The following is a 21,786-nucleotide window of genomic DNA, read 5'->3' on the forward strand; positions in this document are numbered from 1 at the left end:
GATTTCACATGATTGGTTAGGGGCGCAGCCATAGGAGGGCATAGGTCCACCCACTTGGGAGCCATGCCCTGCCAATCAGAATTAGTTTTTCCCCTGCAAGGGCTTTATTACAGACAGAAATACTCAGCACATCCCCCCCCCGTGCCCCCGCAGACGATCCCGCAGGTGAAGAAGCCGGATGTGGAAGTCCTGGGCTGGCTACATGTGGTCTGAGGTTGAGGCCGGTTGGACGTAACTGCCAAATTCTCTAAAACGACGGAGGCGACTTATAGTAACATCTCTGCCAATTGCACGCTCCCTCGAGACATCTGAGGCATTGTTTTGACAACTACACATTTTAGTGGCCTTTTGTCCCCAGCACAAGGTGTACCTGTGTTATGATCATGCTTTTTAACCCTCTAGTGCCGGGGGAGGGAGGTTCTAAGCTAAGATATGGAATTGTTTTAAGATGGTCATACCAAGAATCATTAAGCTATTTGATTTTGAATTTTAAGACCCCCTGCCTGAGGCATCAAAATATAGAGAAATTAGCCATTTCTGCTATTAACCAATGGCTGCATTGAATAAGATTCACTACATGGAACAACCAGTTGGCCAAAACAAAATGTCTTAATGTGTGCTATATCTGAGAGATATCAGTAAACAGTTTCTTGCCTAGTTTAGTGCCTAAAAGGGGAAGTATCTCCATACTTTCATAAAAATAAAAAACTGTTACCAGGGACCTTCAGACGAACCCTAGAGCAGAACCGAGAATGGCATTGTGTTCATGAGTCATCTTTCAATAGAATGGTCATAATACTTTTTAGGCCAAACCGTTGAGACACTAGACATTTTTGTGATTACTTTTATTTTTTTCCTAGGGACGTCTCATGGTCTGACAAACACTGCTCTAGCTCTGCCACCTTTCACTGCAGATGCGGATGGTTGACATCTGCAGATGCGGTGGATTGAGACGCAGCCCATGCAAAAACTCTAGCTTAAACAGACATTTTTATTCTTTTTTTTTTTTTTGCATTATGTTTATCTGGGTGGGTGCGGAAATTGTAGGCTAAGGGTTAATCAGCTTCTAGATATGCCAAACCTGTCAGGTGGATGGATTATCTTGGCAAAGGAGAAATGCACACTAATGGGGAAGTAAACAAATTTCTTAACAAATATTTCACAGGCTTTTTGTGCGTATGGAACATTTATGAGATCTTTATTTCAGCTCATGGAACTTGGAACCAACACTTTACATGTTGCGTTTTTTTGTTCAGTATTGTTTCTCAGTAAGGTGCTTCTGTGTCTCCCGTTTCCTGTGAGTTGTAAGAGTCCATCTGAGACTGCTTTTTTTCCCCCCTCCCCTTCGCTCTCCATTCACTCCTCCCTCATGTACATGAAGGCCTCAGGAATGAGGAAAGGGTCCACACAGCTGCTTCAAATAGCTCCCATCCCACTCCTTCCACCACTCCCTCTTTTATTCTCTTCTCTGTCTCATTTGTTTTTGCTCTAGTCTAGTCTGAGTCTCAGGGCTGGCTGTTGCTGCAGATGGGGCCAAACAATTAGGCTCCATGGGAGTAGCTGTGTTATTTGTCAGCGTTTCCCCCTTCATCTTTTAGTTTTGACACACCGAGCGGGAAGGTGGAGACATTAGCTGATTCTCGTTCTCTCTGCTTGCGTTTTTTCCCTCTTGTGATAGGAATGGCAAGCATTAGTGGCTTGCTGAGGAATTTAGGATAGCTTGAAGTGCGCTTAACCGATAACACTTCGTTTTTCCAAATGCCTACTGTTAGTGAATTTTAACTCCCATTTGATCTATATTACATTAACTGGAGACAAGCCCGATCTGCCTTGTGCATATCATGCAGGACTTATTTTTGGAACATTTAGTCCTGGAATACCCTGAAAGCTTTCTAGCTCACCCTCCCTCATCTCCTCCCTAAATGCTATAACGGATCCATTTTCCTGGCAGTTTGCAACCTTCGACTTCTTGCAAGGCACAAGCAGCAATATTATTCTTTTTTAAATCACCAGTGAATCATTTACCTGTCTCACACTTGTTGTTTCTCTAACGCTTCTGTAGCTGAGCATTAACCTCCCCTCTGGGTGTATGAGACCATCATTAGCACTACACCATCAAATATGTAGAGGGTAGTGCCATTCAGATCCCAAGGCTCTGCCTGTTTCACCCTGCAAAGGATGCTCCTTCATCTCTTTCTCTTGCCACACAGCTACAGCAACCTGTTAACATTCTCCTTTCTATTGTCTGTGGAAGGGTGTGCCTGTCTTGTAAAGACTCTGACTTTACCTTGGTGGTTGAGTACGAATGTGGCTTAGTCCTCTCAATCCGTAAGCCTTAGCCTAGTTGTTTCACCCTGGCAGTGAGTGCAGACCTCTGCCCAGCTGACAAAGGTGTTTGTTTTTTACATTCCATAGAACAGGTTTGAGTGTTAATCGAGACTTGCGGTTGAGGGCAAATGCAAACGGTCAGGGGTACCTTCAAGAAATTTGTGGTGATAGTTGCTGTATTCCACACTGCAGTTGCTCAAGTTAGTATAGCCTTGTCCCGTCCCCTACCCAGAACTTGATCGGGTTACCCCCCCAAACCAGTGGTTGCGTCACAGCATCCGGTGATACCGGCAGAGCACCAGGAGGTTGACGGTAGCAGTGTTCTGCAAGTTTGCCTTCCTCTGCTCTCAATGTTGCCGACTGACAACTACAGCAGGGCCGTGAGCGCCTGTATGAAATTATTAAATTGCATATGGGCAAGTTGAATGATGGCTCTTTTTCTAGAAGTATTTGTTCTGATATTTTGCTGCTAGTTTGTTTTGCTGAAGGATTAGCCTGATTTATCAGTTTGAGATTTATGACTTGATTACAAGCAAACACAATGGCTGTTTTTGTGCGTTTTTTATTTTTATTTATTTTTTTAATTGGGGGAAACAAAAGCTTACTTAACACCATTACACAAAATGAAAGCATAAACAACATTCCCAGGGGGAAAATAATGGGAAATCATTGTGGCCCTAATGAAAGGGTTAGTGTGTTTTCTAGGCACAGAGAATTGATTGATTGTGTGCACTGAATGGAAAGGGGAGCAAGGCTGAGAGGGTGTGGGCGATAAAGAGAATATGCATATGTGCTCTGAATGAGGTCTTCTCCCAGGCTGAGGGGAAGGTCAGTTGCCCTCCCTCCCCCCCTCGGTTCCAAACAATGATCCCTTGTGTTTTAGGGCCAACAACCCACTGTCACCAATGGCACTACCGTGCTAGTACCCACTACAACCGTCGTCCACTCTAATTAGGGGCTGATAAAAGCAGTGGCCCTTCATAAAGATTACTAGGGAGGAGGGGGAAAAAAAGAAAATGTTAGATAAGATTACTATAATGGGATATCTGTATATGATGCTCTTGCTGTGTGCAGCAGGCCAGTGTCCGTATCCTCTGGGTGTCTGAATTGATGCAGAGGCGCTGGCTGTTCTGTCACATTCAGGTGAGGTATTGTCTCGGGGCCCTAATCAGCAGCGATGGACTGCTCCCTGTTTCTCCAGCTCGCCTGGTAGTCTGTTCTTTTTCCACCTTAATTTTCTCCTCTCGGAAGTTCACGGATTGCGCTTGACACTGGTTCAAGCTGTCGGTGGCTTGAGGTTTTCCTCAACCCTTTTCCTTAAATGTTTATTGAGCATCTGACACACTCGATGAGAGGCTCTGGTTCCTTTTTCCTCCTCCCCCTCACCACATGCCTCTGCTAGAATGAATATTATTTACGTGATCTGTTTTGTTCATTTGTGATCTGGTAAATGATGCCTTATTTTTTTATTTTTTTTGCTCTCCCTAAAGAAGCATATCATGAATGTATTATACACTGATTTCTTCTTGTGCAAACCACTAACATGCTGACTACACTGGCCACGTGCATGTTGCTTTTTGTCCATCCACACCAGATGTGATAATGACACGCAGAACCAACTCTTTTGGGGGGGGGGGGGGGGGGGGTCAAAACAAACATTTATGGACATTTAGCAAGCTAGCTTGCTGTTAGCTAATGTGTTCTGGGATATAGACATTGGGTTATTTTACCAGAAATGCGTAATGTCTTTTTTTATTTTCTAGATCTTTATAGAATTGAGTCACACAATAGTTTTCTTTACTGACAATTAATCCACATATAAAAGGAAACCTAGTTAGTTTCCAGTAATCTCTCCTCCAGCCTTCTGTGGACCTTATGGCGGTTGGCAACTAGCTTTTTTTGTTTTACCGCTTTTTTTTCTCCCCAATTTCATGGTATCCAATTGTAACTACTACCAGTCTTGTCTCAACGCTGCAACTCCCGTACGGACTCGAGAGGCAAAGGTCAAGAGCCATGCGTCCTCCGAAACAACCCAACCAAGCCGCACTGCTTCTTGACACAATGCACATCCAACCCGGAAGCCAGCCGCACCAATGTCGGAGGAAACACCGTGCACCTGGCGACCTGGTCAGCGTGCACTGCGCCCGGCCCGCCACAGGAGTCGCTAGTGCGCGGTGAGACAAGTATATCCCTGACGGCCAAACCCTCCCTAACTGGACAACGCTGAGCCAATTGTGCGTCGCCCCATGGACCTCCCGGTCGCGGCCGGCTGCGACAGAGCCTGGGCTCTAACTTTAAGGTACATTACTGTCACTAACTGGACTGTGGACTTCAGTTCATCTTGCAATCACCCACATGGGTATATACTCCTAAAAACCAATGAGGAGATGGGACTTGTAGAGCATCAAATGGAACCAACTTCTAGGTTGGCGCCTGGCCAAGGATAAGCTCGTTGATGTGCGCGACAGGTTTGGATGAAATTATTGAATAACATTTGTGTGCGCTGCAAAATACACACAGCGCGGGGGTGTGATCAGCATTTACGAATGCTCAGACTGGTGTCTAGTTTTCCATGGGAATTGTGAATGACTCCATGTCCTTGACTCTGTCCTAAGCCATTTTTCATGGGCGTGGGGAGAAGTCCGTAACACGAACTTGCCAGCCTGCCTTCTCCGCTCTGTCGACGTCTGGCACATTCTATGGCTGCTTGCTATTTCCTCCTAGTGCTCTCTCTCTCTCTCTCCCCCTCTGTTTTCTCCTGTCTCTTGCATGGCAGTAATTCTGCCTGAGGGGTACATTTCCCCTTATCTGAAGACCAGTGCTGACATTAAAGGCCTGTTACGGGGCCTGTCTATTTGCATTAGCCCTGGGTCACCCATTCTTCAAACCAGCCTCCCCTGCTCTGGGTTTCTCTAGACAAACCAGACTGCCCTGCTCCTCTCTCATCCCTCCCATTCTCATCAGACAGCCAGCACTCTGAAAACAATCAATGCCTAAACCCTTAAGCAGGCCCAGGGACTCTGGCTTTCCTGACTCACTGCTGACAGATCAGGGCGGAAATTGTTTGCTTGTTGCTATGATATCGTGACCCACTTCTGCCCCCCCCCCCCCCTTCCAAAACCTGATGAGCGCCTTTTTTCACCGTCAACACGAATGGGTAGTTATGCTTACTAGGGGATGACCAGGCAAAGATCTGAGGCTGGTTTTCCTTCCCACAATTCCCCGTCATCACAGCCTGTTCATATACAGCAACTGTTGTGCAACAAGTTTTGGCAGGTTCAACCAGAGCTGCACAGTGATGTTACCACCTTGCACGCAGCATGTTATTCTATGTGAAGTTGTCTAGGCGCTCCATGCCCCAAGGCATCACATTTCACATTGCGGTCATTATGTCACTACCGGCATTTATTCTATTTCTCCCTGGCCCTGGTGTAAACGCTCACTGTCATAGCGTGACCTCAATCCCTGCTAATTAAAGCCAAAGAAATGCTCTTGCTTCATTGTCTCTTACCCTTCCTGCCAATGGATGTGATGGAGAGAGCCCTCTGCTCCTCTCCCCTTCACCATCACAGTAAGTCACAAGGCCGCCTTAATGACCTCTCAACGACATCCAATTGGAAAGGCACAGATTGCTTTTGCCCGGCTCTATGGCAGGGGGAAAGCCCTATCGACACAGTGACAATACTTGCCCTGCTCTGACCGTTTTGAGTGACTTCATTTTTTTCCCATAGTGCTGCCTTTTTGAAGGTGGTTTGTAAGACTGCAAGGTGCAAGCGTCCTTCGATCTAGGGTAAAATGAAGGATGGGTTACGGGGCGGTCTTGTGTAAAAAAAAAAAAATTTTTTAGGGGTCCTGGAATAATTAGCCATCTGAGTGACAGGATGGCATAAACCCTCCCCCCCACACCCGTAGGATGTTGAGGGCGGTTCATGCTCAGGGAGGAAGCAGGGCGGTTATCTTTTCTTAACACATTCCTTCCTCCTCCGACAGCTGGACATTTCCTGTCATTGTGGTGTGGCGGAGGGGGTTATGCTGTCTTCCTTGTTCAGTGTGTTTGTTTTCAGCCTGCTACTCTGCCCTGGCAAGCACCGAAAGGAAATGCTTCCTCTGGCGATCGTTACAGGCCTTCCAGTGGAAACATGTGGCCATGGCCTCTGCCTCTGTTCCCCTCAACAGACACAGACAATCTGCCCAACATCCTGGTCCTTTCCTGTTATTCCCCCTGTTAACTCACATCCTAGAATGCTTAGCAGATGGCTTGTATTCTCTAAAGCAGTGTGGGTGTGCGCCTAAGGGCCAGACTGAAGGTGGGTGGTTGGTGCTTGCTTCTCCTGCTGGATCAGCCAATGCGATGAGGAAGTGGGTTAACATAAACGGGGAGTGAGTCTGGAGAGTCGAGCACACAGCATGTGTGTTTTTATTTTATGTATTTTATTTGCTCACAAATTCCGTTGGTATGTGAAGTCAAATGAGCGCCCTTGAAAAGGGAGAATAAAAGGGTGTGAGATTAATACCCCAGTTTAAGTCCTTTGCGTCTCTGCGATCTTACAAGTTTGTCTCTACAGAGCGGTCTGTTGGCTCTTTTGTTATGCTGCTGAAGGGTGGAGTTTCCCTCTTAACACAGCAGCCAAATTTAGGCATAGTTTGGGAGATTCTTTATTCCCCCCCCAGGCCCCAATCCTCTTTCCAGAAAGTATCCCCAAAGATGAATGGAAACATTTTTAAGCCATCTCTCACCTCAAAGCACTTTCCAATTTAACGCTACATATCCTATCCCTTTTTGTGATGGTTGAAAAGCAGCAACAATGCATATCTTTATTTCAACTGGTGGTTGCATTTGGGTGCATTAGAATTACTAGTTGGTGAATTGCATCATTTGCAGGACTTGCTGAGTGGACAATTGGCATCAAGCTCTACCTTTTCCTCTTACATTACTGTTATGCTACATTAATGTTGGCATGGTGTTGTCAAGAGCAGCGTGAGTGTGTTTTCCGTTACCCGGTGGCGCTAAGGGCAACATGGCTAGTGAGCACCCCGGGGGTGTCTTCCTAATGTACCTCCACGTGGAGAGTACTGAGAGCCCTGCGGCGGCCATTAAGAGGGAAACCATTATGGCTCTGCATTGGCCAGGCCCTCCTTGTGAGTGCGCTGTCCTCCAACAGCAGACCTCTCCCTGTGCAGCAAACAAGCACTCCCATGCCTCATTGAGCTGATACCGTACCCCCGTTCACACCCAGACCATAAAGCAGTTCCATATGTGATCACCTGTTCTAATTTTAGTAGCAGGGCTTAATAGCTCTGCAGAGATCCCGGGGTCTCTTCGTTTTCAGATCTGGTAATGGTTAGGAGGCTTTGGTACTAGGAGAGCTAGTCTTTGGGAATGTTCAGGTTTGACCTTTTTGCTCAATAATTTGGAATCTGGGGAAAAGCTCCTCCCTTGCGACAACCATTGGCTGAGATGTTGGCTAGCAATATTGCTAAATTAGCACTTCAGTTCTCCTTTAGTCAGTTGAGTCAGGCCTATACGCCAACCTTCTACTCACTGGCTGTCCAGTCAGACTTCCACAGCCATGCCGAATTTCCATCTCGCTGCCTGTTCTTTTCTTGCCAACAGGATAGGAAATAATGACTACAGCAGTCTGCTTTGGTCTGTGGCACTTTACACGGACCCAGAGATTCGCCAAAGCTGTGGGACCCAAACGCATGACTGTATTCCTCCTCTGTGCATGTCTGTTTTCATTGTCTAATTGACATGCTGACCAGCTATGACACATCCTATTGGAGTCGTCATGCTGCCGCAACCCGCTGCCAAGAGGCACATTAAGCCACGTTTGTCAGATTTTCGGCTGCTAGCGCCGGCAACCTCAGAAGCACTGCTATTATTGTCTCTTTCGCTGACAAATGTTGGCTTCCGTCAGAACACCAAACACATTGAATCTATCCAATCCCTGGCTAACTGCCGGAATGCTTCAACTAGCAGGCAGGGAAGAAGTTGGTAGCGATCAGAGGAAAAGGGATTTAAAAAAAAAAAATCCCCTCAACCGGAAAGCTATAAGCATCTCAAATAGTCAAGTTTGGCTTGATACTGGTAAAGGGTCTAATATTTGTACTGTTTCTGTTTCACCCCTTTTTTATTTATTTTTTTATATATTTTGTTGTGAAAATGATCCACAAAGGCCTTGCACAGTGCATGTAACGGTCATTTCGATATCCTTTTCCTGCCACTACAGAAGCAGCTCTGCGCCTGCTCATTATTGACTGTCATCGAGCAGAACGTGCTGCTTTTCAGAAATGTGTATGTGTTCTCTACTCATGCAGGCTTACACTTTGTCCCTACCCAATTTATGCAGCTAACTGTGTTTGGGAATTACTGTGAAGCATCGAACGACCAAACCAAATTTGTGCTGTTGTATTTCCTGTCTTGGCTCACATCAGGCTCAGTGGAGAGATGGCGGATTGAGAGGCCTTGTTACTCCAGTCGTTTATTGAGTAGCCTATCTGCTCAAAGAACTGGCGCCGGAGGTTTTTACTCCGACTGCTTAGCAGAGTCCTGCAAACATAAATCTTTCACTGGCTCGCCCGGGAAACTGCAGTGTCGTTCCTTTCAATGGCAGTTTAGTGCTTTCATTTTGTTTTGGCCCAGCAATTACATCGGCCCCTGAGAATATTGAGGCCTGCCTAGCATTTGCCACAGTCATCATCCATCTCACTGGTCAATGCACATCTTGGCCGCTAACGCTGAAACTCAAGTGTTTTAATTGACGAGACTGCTGTGGGTCCGCGATAAGAGCAGAAATTAATGTTTTCATGGCTCAATCGCCCGCATATTTAGATTTTTGTTCACCTTTTTAAGAGCCCTTTTCTCATACCTTCTGCCGCAAAGCCTTAACTGAAGTGGAGTGTCTCTTTGGATAAAATCGTCTGGGACTGAATAAAGAGAAGGGAATGCATTAAGCCCAAATTATATGTTCGCGCCTGTGCTTTGTGATAGCTAAAGTGTGCCGCTACAAAGTGGATAAACTTGTAACTTTGCGAAGGCTCTTCTCCACCACCGCGGGCGTGTATTTTTAAGCGGCCATCCTTCTTACCCTTATCTGACGTCATGGGATGGAGAACAGCATTATGGTGGATTGAATCCCTACCTGGATTTGGCTTGGCGTTCACCTGTCCCAGTTCTTTCTTATCCTTTCTCCTGTTGTGGTGTGCTAGACACAGTTTATTCCCTGACATAAGGGCTCGGGGTTGTCAAGAGGACAGCCTCTTCCAGAGAGCTGCAGCAGGACGAGGACGAAGCAGTTAATGTCTCTACGGAACTCTTTATTTTTAGACTTACTAATGATCCATTGTCCCAGACCTCATGGATCTTGTTTAGACCGCTGCTCTCTGCCCTTAAACCTGATTAGACTATTCCCCTCTGCTGTTTCCACCGGTTCCTTTCTAGGGCAATTGGAGACCCATGACTCTTCGCAGTTGTGACTAAAATCGTGTGACTTCAGCCCTATGTCATCTTTGCATCTCTACCAAATAAAATGTTCCTTCCATCTCTTGTTCTCCTTCCTAAGCTTTCCATGCCTGAATTCCCCCCCCCCCCCCCCTCCTTCAATCCTGAGTCTCGCCTACCCAAGAACATGACGACTACTACGACTTGATTGTTGACACCGGTCTGCTCTGTGCTCAGAAATGCACGCTCTCGCGCCATCAGATCCCTTTAGTAAAAGCCTACTTTTCCTCAACCTACACCCCAGGGGTGTACAGCCATGTGGGTGAGAATTTGATCTCTTACTGCTGATTTAGCTCGGGTTGACGTGAGGAATTGGCCTGCTAGGATCCAGAGACGGCATGGGGAGAAAAGCATCAGCTCTGAGTCACTGGGAGGGATACAGGAAGAAGGAAAAAGGGAATTTGAGGAGTGCTAGTCGACCAGATAAAGTTGTGTGTGTGTGGCATGCCAGCTATAGTTCTTATTTTATTTTTTTTCCTCTTCAGGTGTGTTGCGGTCATGTCACACTCTCCATAGTACACGGGTTAGAACCACTGCAGCCCCCATACCCTTACATGATATTGAAGAAAGATTACTTGGCACATTTTTTTTTCTCCTATAGGCTGTGGTCCATGCCACGTCACTATGCACTTAGTCCAACATCTCACATTCTACACAGCCCCCTCCATCTCATCAGAAATGATCTAGCTCAGTGGTTCCCAAACTTTATAGTCCCGTACCCCTTCAAACATTCAATCTCCAGCTGCGTACCCCCTCTAGCACCAGGGCCATCATTGTAAGCCTGCCCCACACACTATACGATACGTTTATTAAACATAAGAATGAGTTTTTGCCAACCCGGCTCGTGGGAAGTGACAGAGCTCTTATAGGACCAGGGCACAAGTGAAAATCAATTTAGCTCTTTATTTAACCGTCTTACATATAAAACCTTTTATTTGTTCATTGAAAATTGTGAATAATTCACCACAGGTTAATGAGAAGGGTGTGCTTGAAAGGATGCACATAACTCTGCAATTTTGTATTGGAGAGAGTCTCAGTCTTAAATTATTTTCCACACAGTCTGTGCCTGTATTTAGTTTTCATGCTAGTGAGGGCAGAGAATCCACTCTCACATAGGTACGTGGTTGCAACGGGTATCAGTGTCTTAACAGTGCGATTTGCCAAGCCAGGGTACTCAGAAATCTGGCAGTGGCTTCTGTTTTAAATTCAATTTTCACAGAACTGCTTGTTGCAATTTCGATGAGGCTCTCGTGTTCAGATATCGGTAAGTGGACTGGAGGCAGGGCATGAAAGGGATAACGAATCCAGTTTGTCATCCGTTTTGGGAAAGTACCAGCGTAATTGCGCACCCAACTCACTCAGGTGCGTCGCTATTTGACATTGTCTGTAAACAAACATGGAAAGACCTGTGTATTGTCCTTGTTAATGCACAGAGAAGAGCTCAATTCTTAATCAGTCTCAATTTTGTCCCGCACATTGAATATAGTTGCAGAGTCCCTGTAATCCTAGATTCAGGTGAGAAAGCATCACCCAGATAGGCCAGTTGTGTAAAACTCATCATGCAAGCGGTCAGACAAGTAAAAATGTTAGTAAAAACAACTCAATTCAAAAAAGTGAATACTTTGCCCCTTTATAACAGCACACTTCTTTGTGAAAGCAGTACATGGTTGCTGCCCATATCATTGCATAGTGCAGAAAATACACGTGAGTTCAGAGGCCTTGCTTTAACGACGTTAACCATTTTCACTGTAGTGTCCAAAACGTCTTTCAAGCTGTCAGGCATTCCCTTGGCAGCAAGAGCCTCTCGGTGGCATCGGGAGCAACTGTTTGCACGCGCGTTACCACTCCACTATGTCTCCCTGTCATGGCTTTTGTGCCATCAGTACAGATACCAACATGAGCAGCAGCTACGTTCGGCTACATACGGACCGTTAGTGGAATTCCCGTGAGATTAATGGTTGGATGTTAATTATTTGACTAGGCTACCTGTATTTGACATTGTTATTTCGCTGAACTCTAATGGTTTAATTGTATTTTTGGCAGTGAAACGAGGCTTGACGGGGGGGACTCACCCAAATGTATGGCCCCGTTGGGAAAATATAAATGGACTGTTTAAAAATGGGAATTATTTGTTTGGTGTACCACTGGCAGCATTGTGTACCCCAGTTTGGAGTACCTGATCTCGCTGAGACCATTCATGGAGATGGATACAGTACTTACTCTGTTATGTTGGCTATTTCTATGCCTCAATATTACAGAAGAGGAAGTTGAAAGGAAGGCAGCCAGACCAAGGACCTGATTTAGGCCTATTTCTAGTCGGTCAGAATTTTTTTGCCTTTGCTTGACCAGTTCTGTGTTGGCCTACTGTGTGAATGTGCTTGAAAACAGGGTTGGGATATATAGGCCTAGTTATTGATGTCAGTGTTGACGGTTAAGCATGAGCTGAGCTATGCTTGACCGTCAGTGATGTTACTAGGCTTGAGCGGTATACCAGGGTATTTGGAAGAAGTCATGGGATGGGTTTTCAATATCCTTAAATATTTCTTTGAAGTTTAAATATTTGTAGCTACTTAAGTAAATACCTGTAGTCAACTTGTTTGTCTTAGATAAAGAACATTGCGTTCATTTCAGCTGTCACATTATTGTGTGGCTTATGGTCGTCCCCAGTCATGTGGTTTACTTGAGTCACTCACTGTTGTGCAGCATGCTCCAGGTGGTAATTACAATATGAAATTCACAACTAAATGTTCGCCAGTTACAACAAATCTAAGTTGTCTAAAATGTGCTAAATGCTCTGTAGTTGGGCATTTGGTTGGAAACCACAATCCCCTCCTGGCTCAAGAGCCTTGCTGATTATTTGTTTTGTGCATGCAGCAAACTGTAGTAGGGTTTTCTTTTTTTCTTCTATAGTTTAGGTCCAACTGTACAAAATGTTCACAATGCGCTCAGTAGGGTTTGAAACAGTGCCCCTTGTGTTCAGTGCTGGTATTACCAAATAGCCCAAAGTCGTTATGACAATCTGGATACCGCCCAAGCCTAGTTGTCTGTATGCTCTCATTCTAAATAGCCTTATCCTAATGCTGTTGAACTGCTTTGTCACTGCGTTTTAGGCCTAGTTCTCAAACTGTTTTCCTCCCCTATAACAGAAATTTTACTTTTTTAATGTATTGTAGTTCATGGACTGCTGCCTGTGCTAAGACTCGGGACTGACCATTTTCTTGGCACCGAATGGGCTCCGGAATGGCGCAGCGGTCTAAGGCACTGCATCTCAATGCAAGAGGCGTGCGTCACTGCAGTCCCTGGTTCGACTCCAGGCTGCATCACATTCAGCTGTGATTGGGAGTCCCATAGGGCGGTGCACAATTGGCCCAGTGTTGGCCGGGGTAGACAGTCATTGTAAATAAGAATTTCTTAACTGACTTGCCTAGTTACATAAAATAAAAACATAAGTGCAGGAACTAGAAGGTAGGAAAGAAATGAGACTGTTCTGAGCCAAGGGTGTTTTGGAAGTGATGAAGTGTCACAAGTCAAATGCTGTGTCTGTTCTGTCTTTCAGCACAGTGCAGGTGATCTCTCTCATCTCACTCTCACTTTGACTGTCCTCCTGCCACTCAAGGTCAAGTGTTTTTTTAATATATATTTTTGTCATATCAGGAGTCAAGAGCAGAGTTCAATTCTGTGTGTTATGCAATAGGCAGACCTGGCGATTTGGTGTGTGCAGCAGACCGACTGCTGACTCTGGCACTTTGAAACACTAAAAACTAAGCTGAGTGTGGTGGGTAGCGGGAGGCCAGGGGGATCTATTACTACCTCATTTAACCTTACACACGATACATGGACTGCCATACCTTTTCTTCTCCACTCCTCCTTAGTCTCCTAGAACTTCTAACATCAAAGTAGTTTCAGATGGCTGTGTGTGTGTGTGTGCTTCAAACAGCATAAAATTGCGTCAGTTCTCCTTCAGTTCTACTGTTACTGCCCAAGTTAACCAGCTGTTCTTTCTCCATTTTGGATTGAATGATCCTTAGTCTCTACCTCTTTGACTAGCCACACGTCGCCAGTGTGGACAAACACACATTTATTTCATCCTAAGTGCCCAGGCAGGGGGTCATTTTTAGGTTAGCCCAGTGGTTGGGAAAAGACTTGGTGTGAGGATTTTGATGCCGGTGAAATTAGATGTTGTCAAGTATTGCGCGTCTCGGGCTGATTGCCCGGCCTCTATGTTAATGTGACATTTTAGCAGGAGGAAATAGAATTGGGCCGGGGGGAGCCTTTTGAAAAGAGAACGTGCTTGTCAGTGTAGAGGGAGGAACGTTACAAGTTGTTGGCCGGGTTGCCAATTTCTAAGCCTTTCAAACCTGATAAACCCTGGTGCCTGGCCCTCCTACGAATCCCTCCCTGGGAGGTTTGAGCGCGCGCGCACACACACTATGTTCTAGGCAGTATGAACTGCCACTCCACAGCTTACCTTTTAGCATTTCATCACCACTGAGTCCTGTGACCATACGGTTGCAATAGCCAACCAAGGTCATCCCCCCCATGGTCCCAGCCGGGCCAAATTCATTAGGTCACACCGTAGCCAAACGTTTCACAACAGAAAACAAAAGTTCACCTTTTCTTATTGGACAAATTCCTGTCCCTCCCTGATTCGGTCAGTTTTCTTCCATTTGGTGCCAAGATGTTCTGATCTATTGGAGCCTAATACTTTTCACTAAACCACATACTACACCCTTCTCTACTCAGACAGATCTGTGAGAATTGCATAGTTCAACTAAGTCCTGGCCCAAAAAATGTCAACGTTTTTAACTATTAATTGATTTGGTCCGGCCTAAGAAGCTTTCAGTCCTTTATCCAGGGAAGGACCTAGCTACTTAGAGGTATTGTCCGCACTCCCCATCCCACTATTAATTCATAGATCGACAGCTAAATAGATTTGTCATGTCACTCTAATGGGGAGGACTTGTCATCTCGGTGGTCTGCTCTGTAACCCTTGACGGTATGGATCAAACAGATCTGTGAGATTCTCCTGAGCTGCTTGCCAGATGTGCCTTTTTCTATGGTCAGGAAATCCCTTTCAACAGGCACTTGTTTTTTTTGTCTACAGGTCCTCTACGTGTGTTTTTATAACGCCCTCTCTTCACAAACCCCGCTGCTCTGGGTGGCGCTACAGCACTTGAGGGGACTGTGGCATTTGGTTTTAGCATTCTGGTTTACTTTGGTGATTTCCCTCTCTGTCATTCGGGATCTGGTATTGATGTCTATGATGCGGACGTTTTAATCGAAGGGTTGCCTTTTGAGGCCCACCCCAGGTTTCCTTCTACCGCTCTCCCTCAGATGGCCTCTGTTTCCTCCGCCTCGGTAGTTGTTGGGATCTCCCATTGGAGTCACATCTCTCCCCACCCCACCTCCATTAGTCTAAAATGAACTCTCTCTGATCCACAGTTTGGCTAAACCTCCTACAAAGGTGCGCTTTGGAATTTTACCTCAATTGAATTAGGAATGCCGTGAAAGCTAAACATTTACTGAAATGCAGTGTGGTCCACAATGGGGGGGAGAGGGTGATTAAATCTGAAAGAGGACATGGGCCTAGCTAATTTGTCAGGACCAGGCTCGAACATAACAGGCACTTTGGTTGAGGGATGGTTTGTGAACGTCAACTGGTGGTGGGCCGTGTGTGGTCAGGGATGTGGGATGCAGCGTGACCAATGGTTGTCCATCCTGTAGTTAGTGTGTTAAGCTATAGAACAGTGTGCAGCCCTGTCCTTCAACTGGCCCAACTGAACATCATAAATGAATCCCATGTCTCGACACCCCACCCCCCCCCCCACCCCCCCCCCCCCCCCCCCCCGCCTGGGGAGAGACTGACTGCATGTCTCAGCTGTGTATATGGGGTGCTAGTATTTCTGAGGCTGTATTTGCACTGTAGGCAGTAATAGTGTGTGTGTGTGAGAGAGACCTGGAATTGTCTTGCTGTGGGTTGGTCCCTGCCTTTGGTCCATTTGTTTTACCGGACAGGCTGATCTAAACTGAAGGCACATCTCCCCTTGAATGATTAGGAGCGAGCCATTCCCTGTTCTCTGCTGCTGCCCCCTCAAACGCACTATTTCACTAGACGTACCACCAGACACGCTGTCTAAGCTAGCTTTAACCCCACACGCCACAACTCCCTAGACCTCATCTAACAAATCCTCAATGGTTTGATCGAACACAAAGCAATGGGTCGTACTCAATAGTGTACACTGTAGTGAAACAACATTTCCAAACGTTGTGCAGTGGAAAATGAAAACGAATTCTGACGGTACCTTTCCCGTTTCCGCTTTGGACCGACTCGTTTAGTTTTGTCTTGACGACAATTTTTTTTCCATAGCTTTAGTTTTGTTCTGCGTACAATCCTCAAACTGTGTGTTGCTTTTGTTTTTCAGAGATCAACAGAGTGAGGAAAGAAATGTACAATGACACCGCGAATGGCCTGGTAGAGAAACACCCTCTGGATTTACCTGAGGCCATGGGACCCATCATTCACCTGCAGGAGAAGCTCTTTGTGCCTGTAAAAGACTACCCCGACGTAAGTGATGACACTATATCTGCATGCACACTTAAACACTACATGAGCACACAGGCTACTTGTATACATGTGCAATTTTGGATTTAGCCCCATCGGTTTAAATGGCAGTTTTTAGTCACTGAAGGTCAAAGGAGTCTTCTGTCTCTATTTTCTCCCAACTGTAACTCCCTACTATCCTTCGTTGTTACACAGAATACCATTGAATGCTACTTTGCCTCATAGTGTTGAACTACTCGAATGCCACATTTTCGCTCCACTAGTAGCCTGTTTGATGTTGCGGTATCATTAAAGGGAAATTCTACTCTGCAGCTGCAAGGCTAAATGAGCTGCCTCCAAAAGGAAAACCACACTCCCAGCTGTTTACGAGTTAGTTACCCAAATGGGCAAAGAGGAGAGGAGTGGGTCAGGAGGGGGGGGTGGTGTTAGACTACCTTTCTAAAAATACACGGGAAGTTGAAAATTGCCGGCTTACCACTCGAGCCCTGAATAGCCCCTGGCAGCGTCCAGCATTGAGACCGGACGGGGTGGAGAGGATGGTTATGGCTGGATAGAGGGCACTGCAAAGACAGAGGTCTGGATGGGAGCAGACTGGCACTGTTACACTAGCTGCAGACGTCATGGCTTTGGGACAGTGGGGGGGGTTGAGGGCCATTGTGACAATGTCGGAGGTGTGTGTGTGTGTGTGTGTGTGTACACTGACTGTGAGGAGTTTGACAAGTGGGGTCATGAGGTGTGGATGGGCGTGTGCGTACCTTTCCCCGGTCAGCCACCATCCACCTGTGCCCGGTACTAATCGTACTGGGTGGCACAGAAGGATGCCGGTGTCACGTCTCTAAGAGCAACATTTCTCTCTTCCCCCACCCCCCCCAGTCGCTCAGATTGGGAGGGAGAGGCCCAGCCAGGCGTGAAATGCATTTTCCCCCTGACAGAGCTGATAAAGGGACCCACTCTTCCTGCACCCCAACCTGTTCCAACATAGTCTTCCTGCTAGTCCCACCAGGCCCTACATACCTCTGGCTTAGCCTAATATCCAGGAGGATATATTGAAGCAACTTCTCAAGACATCAGTCAGGAAGTTAAAGCTTGGTCGCAAATGGGTCTTCCAAATGGACAATGACCCCAAGCATACTTCCAAAGTGGTGTCAAAATGGCTTAAGGACAACAAAGTCAAGGTATTGGAATGGCCACCACAAAGCCCTGACCTCAATCCTATAGAAAATGTGTGGGCAGAACTGAAAAAGCATGTGTGAGCAAGGAGGCCTGCAAACCTGACTCAGTTACACCAGCTTTGTCAGGAGTAATGGGACATATTTGTGCTTACGTCAATGCCAGGGCTAAATTAATTTGAGTTCCCCCTTGTGAATAGGATGAGTCACCATGTGGTCTGAGGAGCACTGCCCGACCACTCGCTCTCGTTCCCTTCATCTCTCTGTTGCTCCTGTCTTTCTGTCTCTGTGTGCGGAGAGTGTTTCTGGGGAAAACTAAACCGATGGTAGTAAACAGAACAGCACATGGCCGTAGTCACTTGCTGACATCAAACGAAAGCAGAAATATTCAAATATCCTGAAGCCTAAAGAGTGTAGCCAGCTATTATTTTTTTGATTACCGCTGCAGTTTTCCAGTCAGATTCATTGTTTTGCCAATGCTAATCTTTTCATAGAGAAAGGGTGAATATGTTAGTCTAGCTGTTAGCAGCTAAACAGAAGTGGGGCAAGCTGGGTTGCCTTCTGTGACCCGAGGGCCTGGAAAAAGGGGGCCTACTTTGGACCAGGGCCCATCAGGCTCTAGTCAAAAGTAGTGCACTGTAGAGGTAATAGGGTGCCACTTGGGACGCAGGCTTGCACTTGTAGAGTGCGCCGAGCTCACAAGACAATGGTTCTGCTTTCCAAGTCCACATATTGAGCTCTTGGCATGACACAGCTGCCACTGAAGATTTACCTTTATAATCCTTACCTCTTCTCTTTCCTTATTCCCCCCCTCCATTTTTATTTTCCCTTTCCCCATTTTCATATCCTCTTCCCCAGTTTCCACTTCTGTCCCTTTTTGTCCTCTGCCACTCCTTCCCCTCCCCTTTCCATCCCTTCTTTCTGCCTCTTCCCTCATGCACGCTCTCCCTTCATCTGTCTCGTTACATCTTTCTCTCTCTCAGCCGTTTTCTTCCTCTCGAACACTCCATCCCCAATACCAAGTAATTAGATTGTCTTGGTCCCTTGCTGCAGTGCAGCATGTCAATTTCACCGAAATAACTTGTCCTGCCAAGACGACCGTGTTATAATTCCCTTTGCATGGAATGTGCACGCTGAGGTGTGAGCTCTATAGAGTACGTGTGTTTGCACACACAGATGTTTGCTGATGTCATCAGCACGGCACCTTCGAAGCCTGGCATCCCGTCACTCACGGAAGCGACTGCAGGTCGTGACAGGAGGGGAGTGATGGTCCATCAAATTCAATTTAGCCCCCTTGCAGCCTGTTATGGGCTGCAGAAACCCTCACCCTCATTTCTTCCTCTAACCTCCAAATGGAGTCACTTCACTCCCTTGTTCCTTTACTCCCCCCATTTGTCTCCATTCCACACCCCTGACGATCCCAATGGGTTCTGTGTAGAGTAAGGGATTGGAAGTCTTACTAGGCTGAGGTAAGTCTAGCCCCAACCTGCTAGAGGCTTCCTGTTGACTTTATGAAATGGGACACCCTGTTGGACGTAGGCTGTTGCGCAACTGGTCTGGAAAACGGGTCAAACTAGAAAGGGTTATTTTTTGGAGCTGTTGGCCGCCTATAGGTCCTCTGGCTGTGTTGCCTAAGCATGCTTTGGATGTGCATAAAATTGAATGACTAGGCTAGATTCCATCCAACATCGGTTGACAGACTGTTAGTCCATTATGCCGTCTTAAGGTTCAATAATGTTCTTCTGTGCCGCCAACTTAATTCTAGGATGTTTGAGGTCTGTTTTTTTATTATTCTGTATTCAAATAAGCCTAGTCTCCTCCCCTCCCCCACTAGAATGTGCTGTCTGGCGTGACCGTCCCTAACTTCACTGTAGTCTGCTGCTGGGGGTTTAAAAATAATTGTATTAGGCCTCAGTCTCCGCGGCTGCAACGGAACCTGTCGGCACTGTAACAGCTGTTTGAACCCCATCTCCCAGTCTTAATTTGCAGGTTATTACGGGGGATTTTGAAATGACTCCAATTGAGCATCTCAAATGACTTCCCAGTGTTTGTTAAATCGTTGCTTTAAAAAAAACAATCGTGGTGGGCTCTTTATTAACCTGTTTAGAAAGTGGAAGGTGTTTATTTGCTCAGATTATTTTGTCCCTTTCGTGTTAGTCAGTTTTTGTATAGTTTTGGTAGGATTTCTTATTATCCCCCATTTGGAAGTCATTGAAGATTTTAGACTGCTGCCACCAAATGTAAGATTACATATGAAACACTTAAATAGCGTTGCCGATGGTTAGGGTCCGTTTAGATTTTCCTACCCTCTATTTGTGGAGATGACACCTACCCTCCCTGTAACAACAGTGACTTTACACTAAGCGACCGCATCGTGAAAAATAGTCATGTTTTTTTCTTTTTTATAAACATGTCACAATTAATCTGCCTCAATAGAAAACCGCTCCCGTTCAGCATAAATCATTCTGTGGGCTGGAGGGAAAGTCTCTGAGTGAGCCTGAGTGAAATAATGCAAAATAGAGTGCCGGTGTCATATCTACTTAATTTCTGTGTGCGGAGCTGATTTTTACCTCAGCGATCGCCGCTGCTAGGGACATTAGAGGCCACTGTGGACACATTCTTTTGGCAGGTGGGCAAGAAGCCTGCAGCAACACCCACCCCTCTGTGTCATTGGGGTGAGCGCTGCGACAAGTAGGCGTCCTTTTACCCAGAGTGACAAGGGAGAAAGGAAATGCGTTAGGAAACAACACGCATCCTTCTGGTGTACCGCTCTCCCCATCAGCCGTAATGATCAGTCAAGGTCCCACTGCCATTTCGGCTCCATTGTCTTCTCTACAACCAGCAGGTCTTCACAACCTAGCAGGGGCTAGTGGGATTGTACCATTACGCTCACCCCCATTTTTGACTCTTGGGTATTTTTTTTTTGTTCATAAAATGTGTAATGTATATTAGATGTAGTATAGGGTTTGAAGGCGACCTTTTCACTTAGAAGTTTACTTGAGTGTTAGCCACAGAGTGAAAAGGTAATTTAATCAGAGGTAAAGAAGTTGGGCAAGAACTGAAGGGAGCGTGTTGTAGGCGGTCTAGTGCACTGACCCTGGGCCGGGTCCCTCCACAGAGAAAGTAATTAAGCGGGCCCCCGTGGGAAACGTGTCATTAGACATGGCCACGCTCCACACTAATGGAACTGGAGATGGGCTGGTAGGAACTCATTTGAATTGTTCTTTTTTTTTAATGATAAATCTAACTTTTTTTTATTTAATTTTTCTGAGGATGAGTATTTCTGTACTCTACCTAAAGCCTATGATCTGTCACAGCCCAAACATGGTTTAAGTCTGGTTGGAGTGGATTAGTGTTTGTTGATCAGAGAAGGCCTGATGAAAAGAGGGGGAAGAGTCAAAAGATGTTGCGATGAATGGATCCGGATCTGTGTGTGCATTTTCCCTGTGGTGTAGACTAGTGAGAACGAAGTGTAAAACAAGCAAGTTCTTCATGAGGGATCAAACATCAGTAATTGACCTGTGGCGGGTGGATTAAACATGATGCAGGAGGCGCTCCGCATCCCAACCACCACAGCGACTGCTGTCGGAAGGCAATCAGCACGCACACTCATTCACTTACCTTTGGCCTACACACATACTCGTGCGCAACCACACACACACACACTCTCCCTACCCACTTGGCCTTCTTACATGCTCCATTCACACCCAGCCTGTCTGTAACAATCTACATACAGAAATCATACCAGTGTAATATTGCATTGACTGTCAACGTTTTTGTCTTCTGGAAAGAGTTTGAAATCCGTTCAGGGGCATCCCAGATTTGTTCTGATCCTGTTTAGCTCCGCAAGCACAGTCTGTGAATTTTAGTATAACCCCAATTAAAGGAACTGACTATACTTATTTGAATATCTCACTTGCTGACGGAGATTGGGCTGTATCGTCTGCACAGTATATGCTCTGCTCTGTGACTCAACGCGCTCAGCCTCGTCTGAGGGTTTGTGATTGACTTGTGCTGATGAACTCGACGCTCTGATGAACAGTTGAGATTTTTCGGCCTCTTTGCATATTAGGCCATGAACTTTTCCTTCTGCGCCAATCCTCCATTTTCCTCCCCCCCACCCACCCCTTTGCAACTCAGCCGGTTTCCTCTGCTGCAACCCCAAATAAACCCCCCAAACAAATGTATCAAAGGCAAGCTGATTAGGTGCTAAATGTGTGCTTTGA

The 21,786-nt window shown here is 46.1% G+C and overlaps 1 protein-coding gene across 5 annotated transcripts in view; it reads left to right on the forward strand.

Annotated features, from left to right (window-relative positions):
• Positions 1 to 21,786, forward strand: part of LOC115162576 (protein quaking-A) — a 90,336-nt gene that overhangs the window by 7,657 nt on the left and 60,893 nt on the right. For all 5 annotated transcript variants that reach the window (XM_029714018.1, XM_029714021.1, XM_029714020.1 and 2 more), the window contains exon 2: positions 16,252 to 16,394. In XM_029714018.1, the coding sequence (XP_029569878.1) occupies positions 16,252 to 16,394 (143 nt within the window). The remainder of the gene's footprint in view (positions 1 to 16,251; positions 16,395 to 21,786) is intronic.

The sequence above is a fragment of the Salmo trutta genome, chromosome 25 (genome assembly GCF_901001165.1).
Source record: "Salmo trutta chromosome 25, fSalTru1.1, whole genome shotgun sequence".
NCBI classification, from domain to species: domain Eukaryota; kingdom Metazoa; phylum Chordata; class Actinopteri; order Salmoniformes; family Salmonidae; genus Salmo; species Salmo trutta.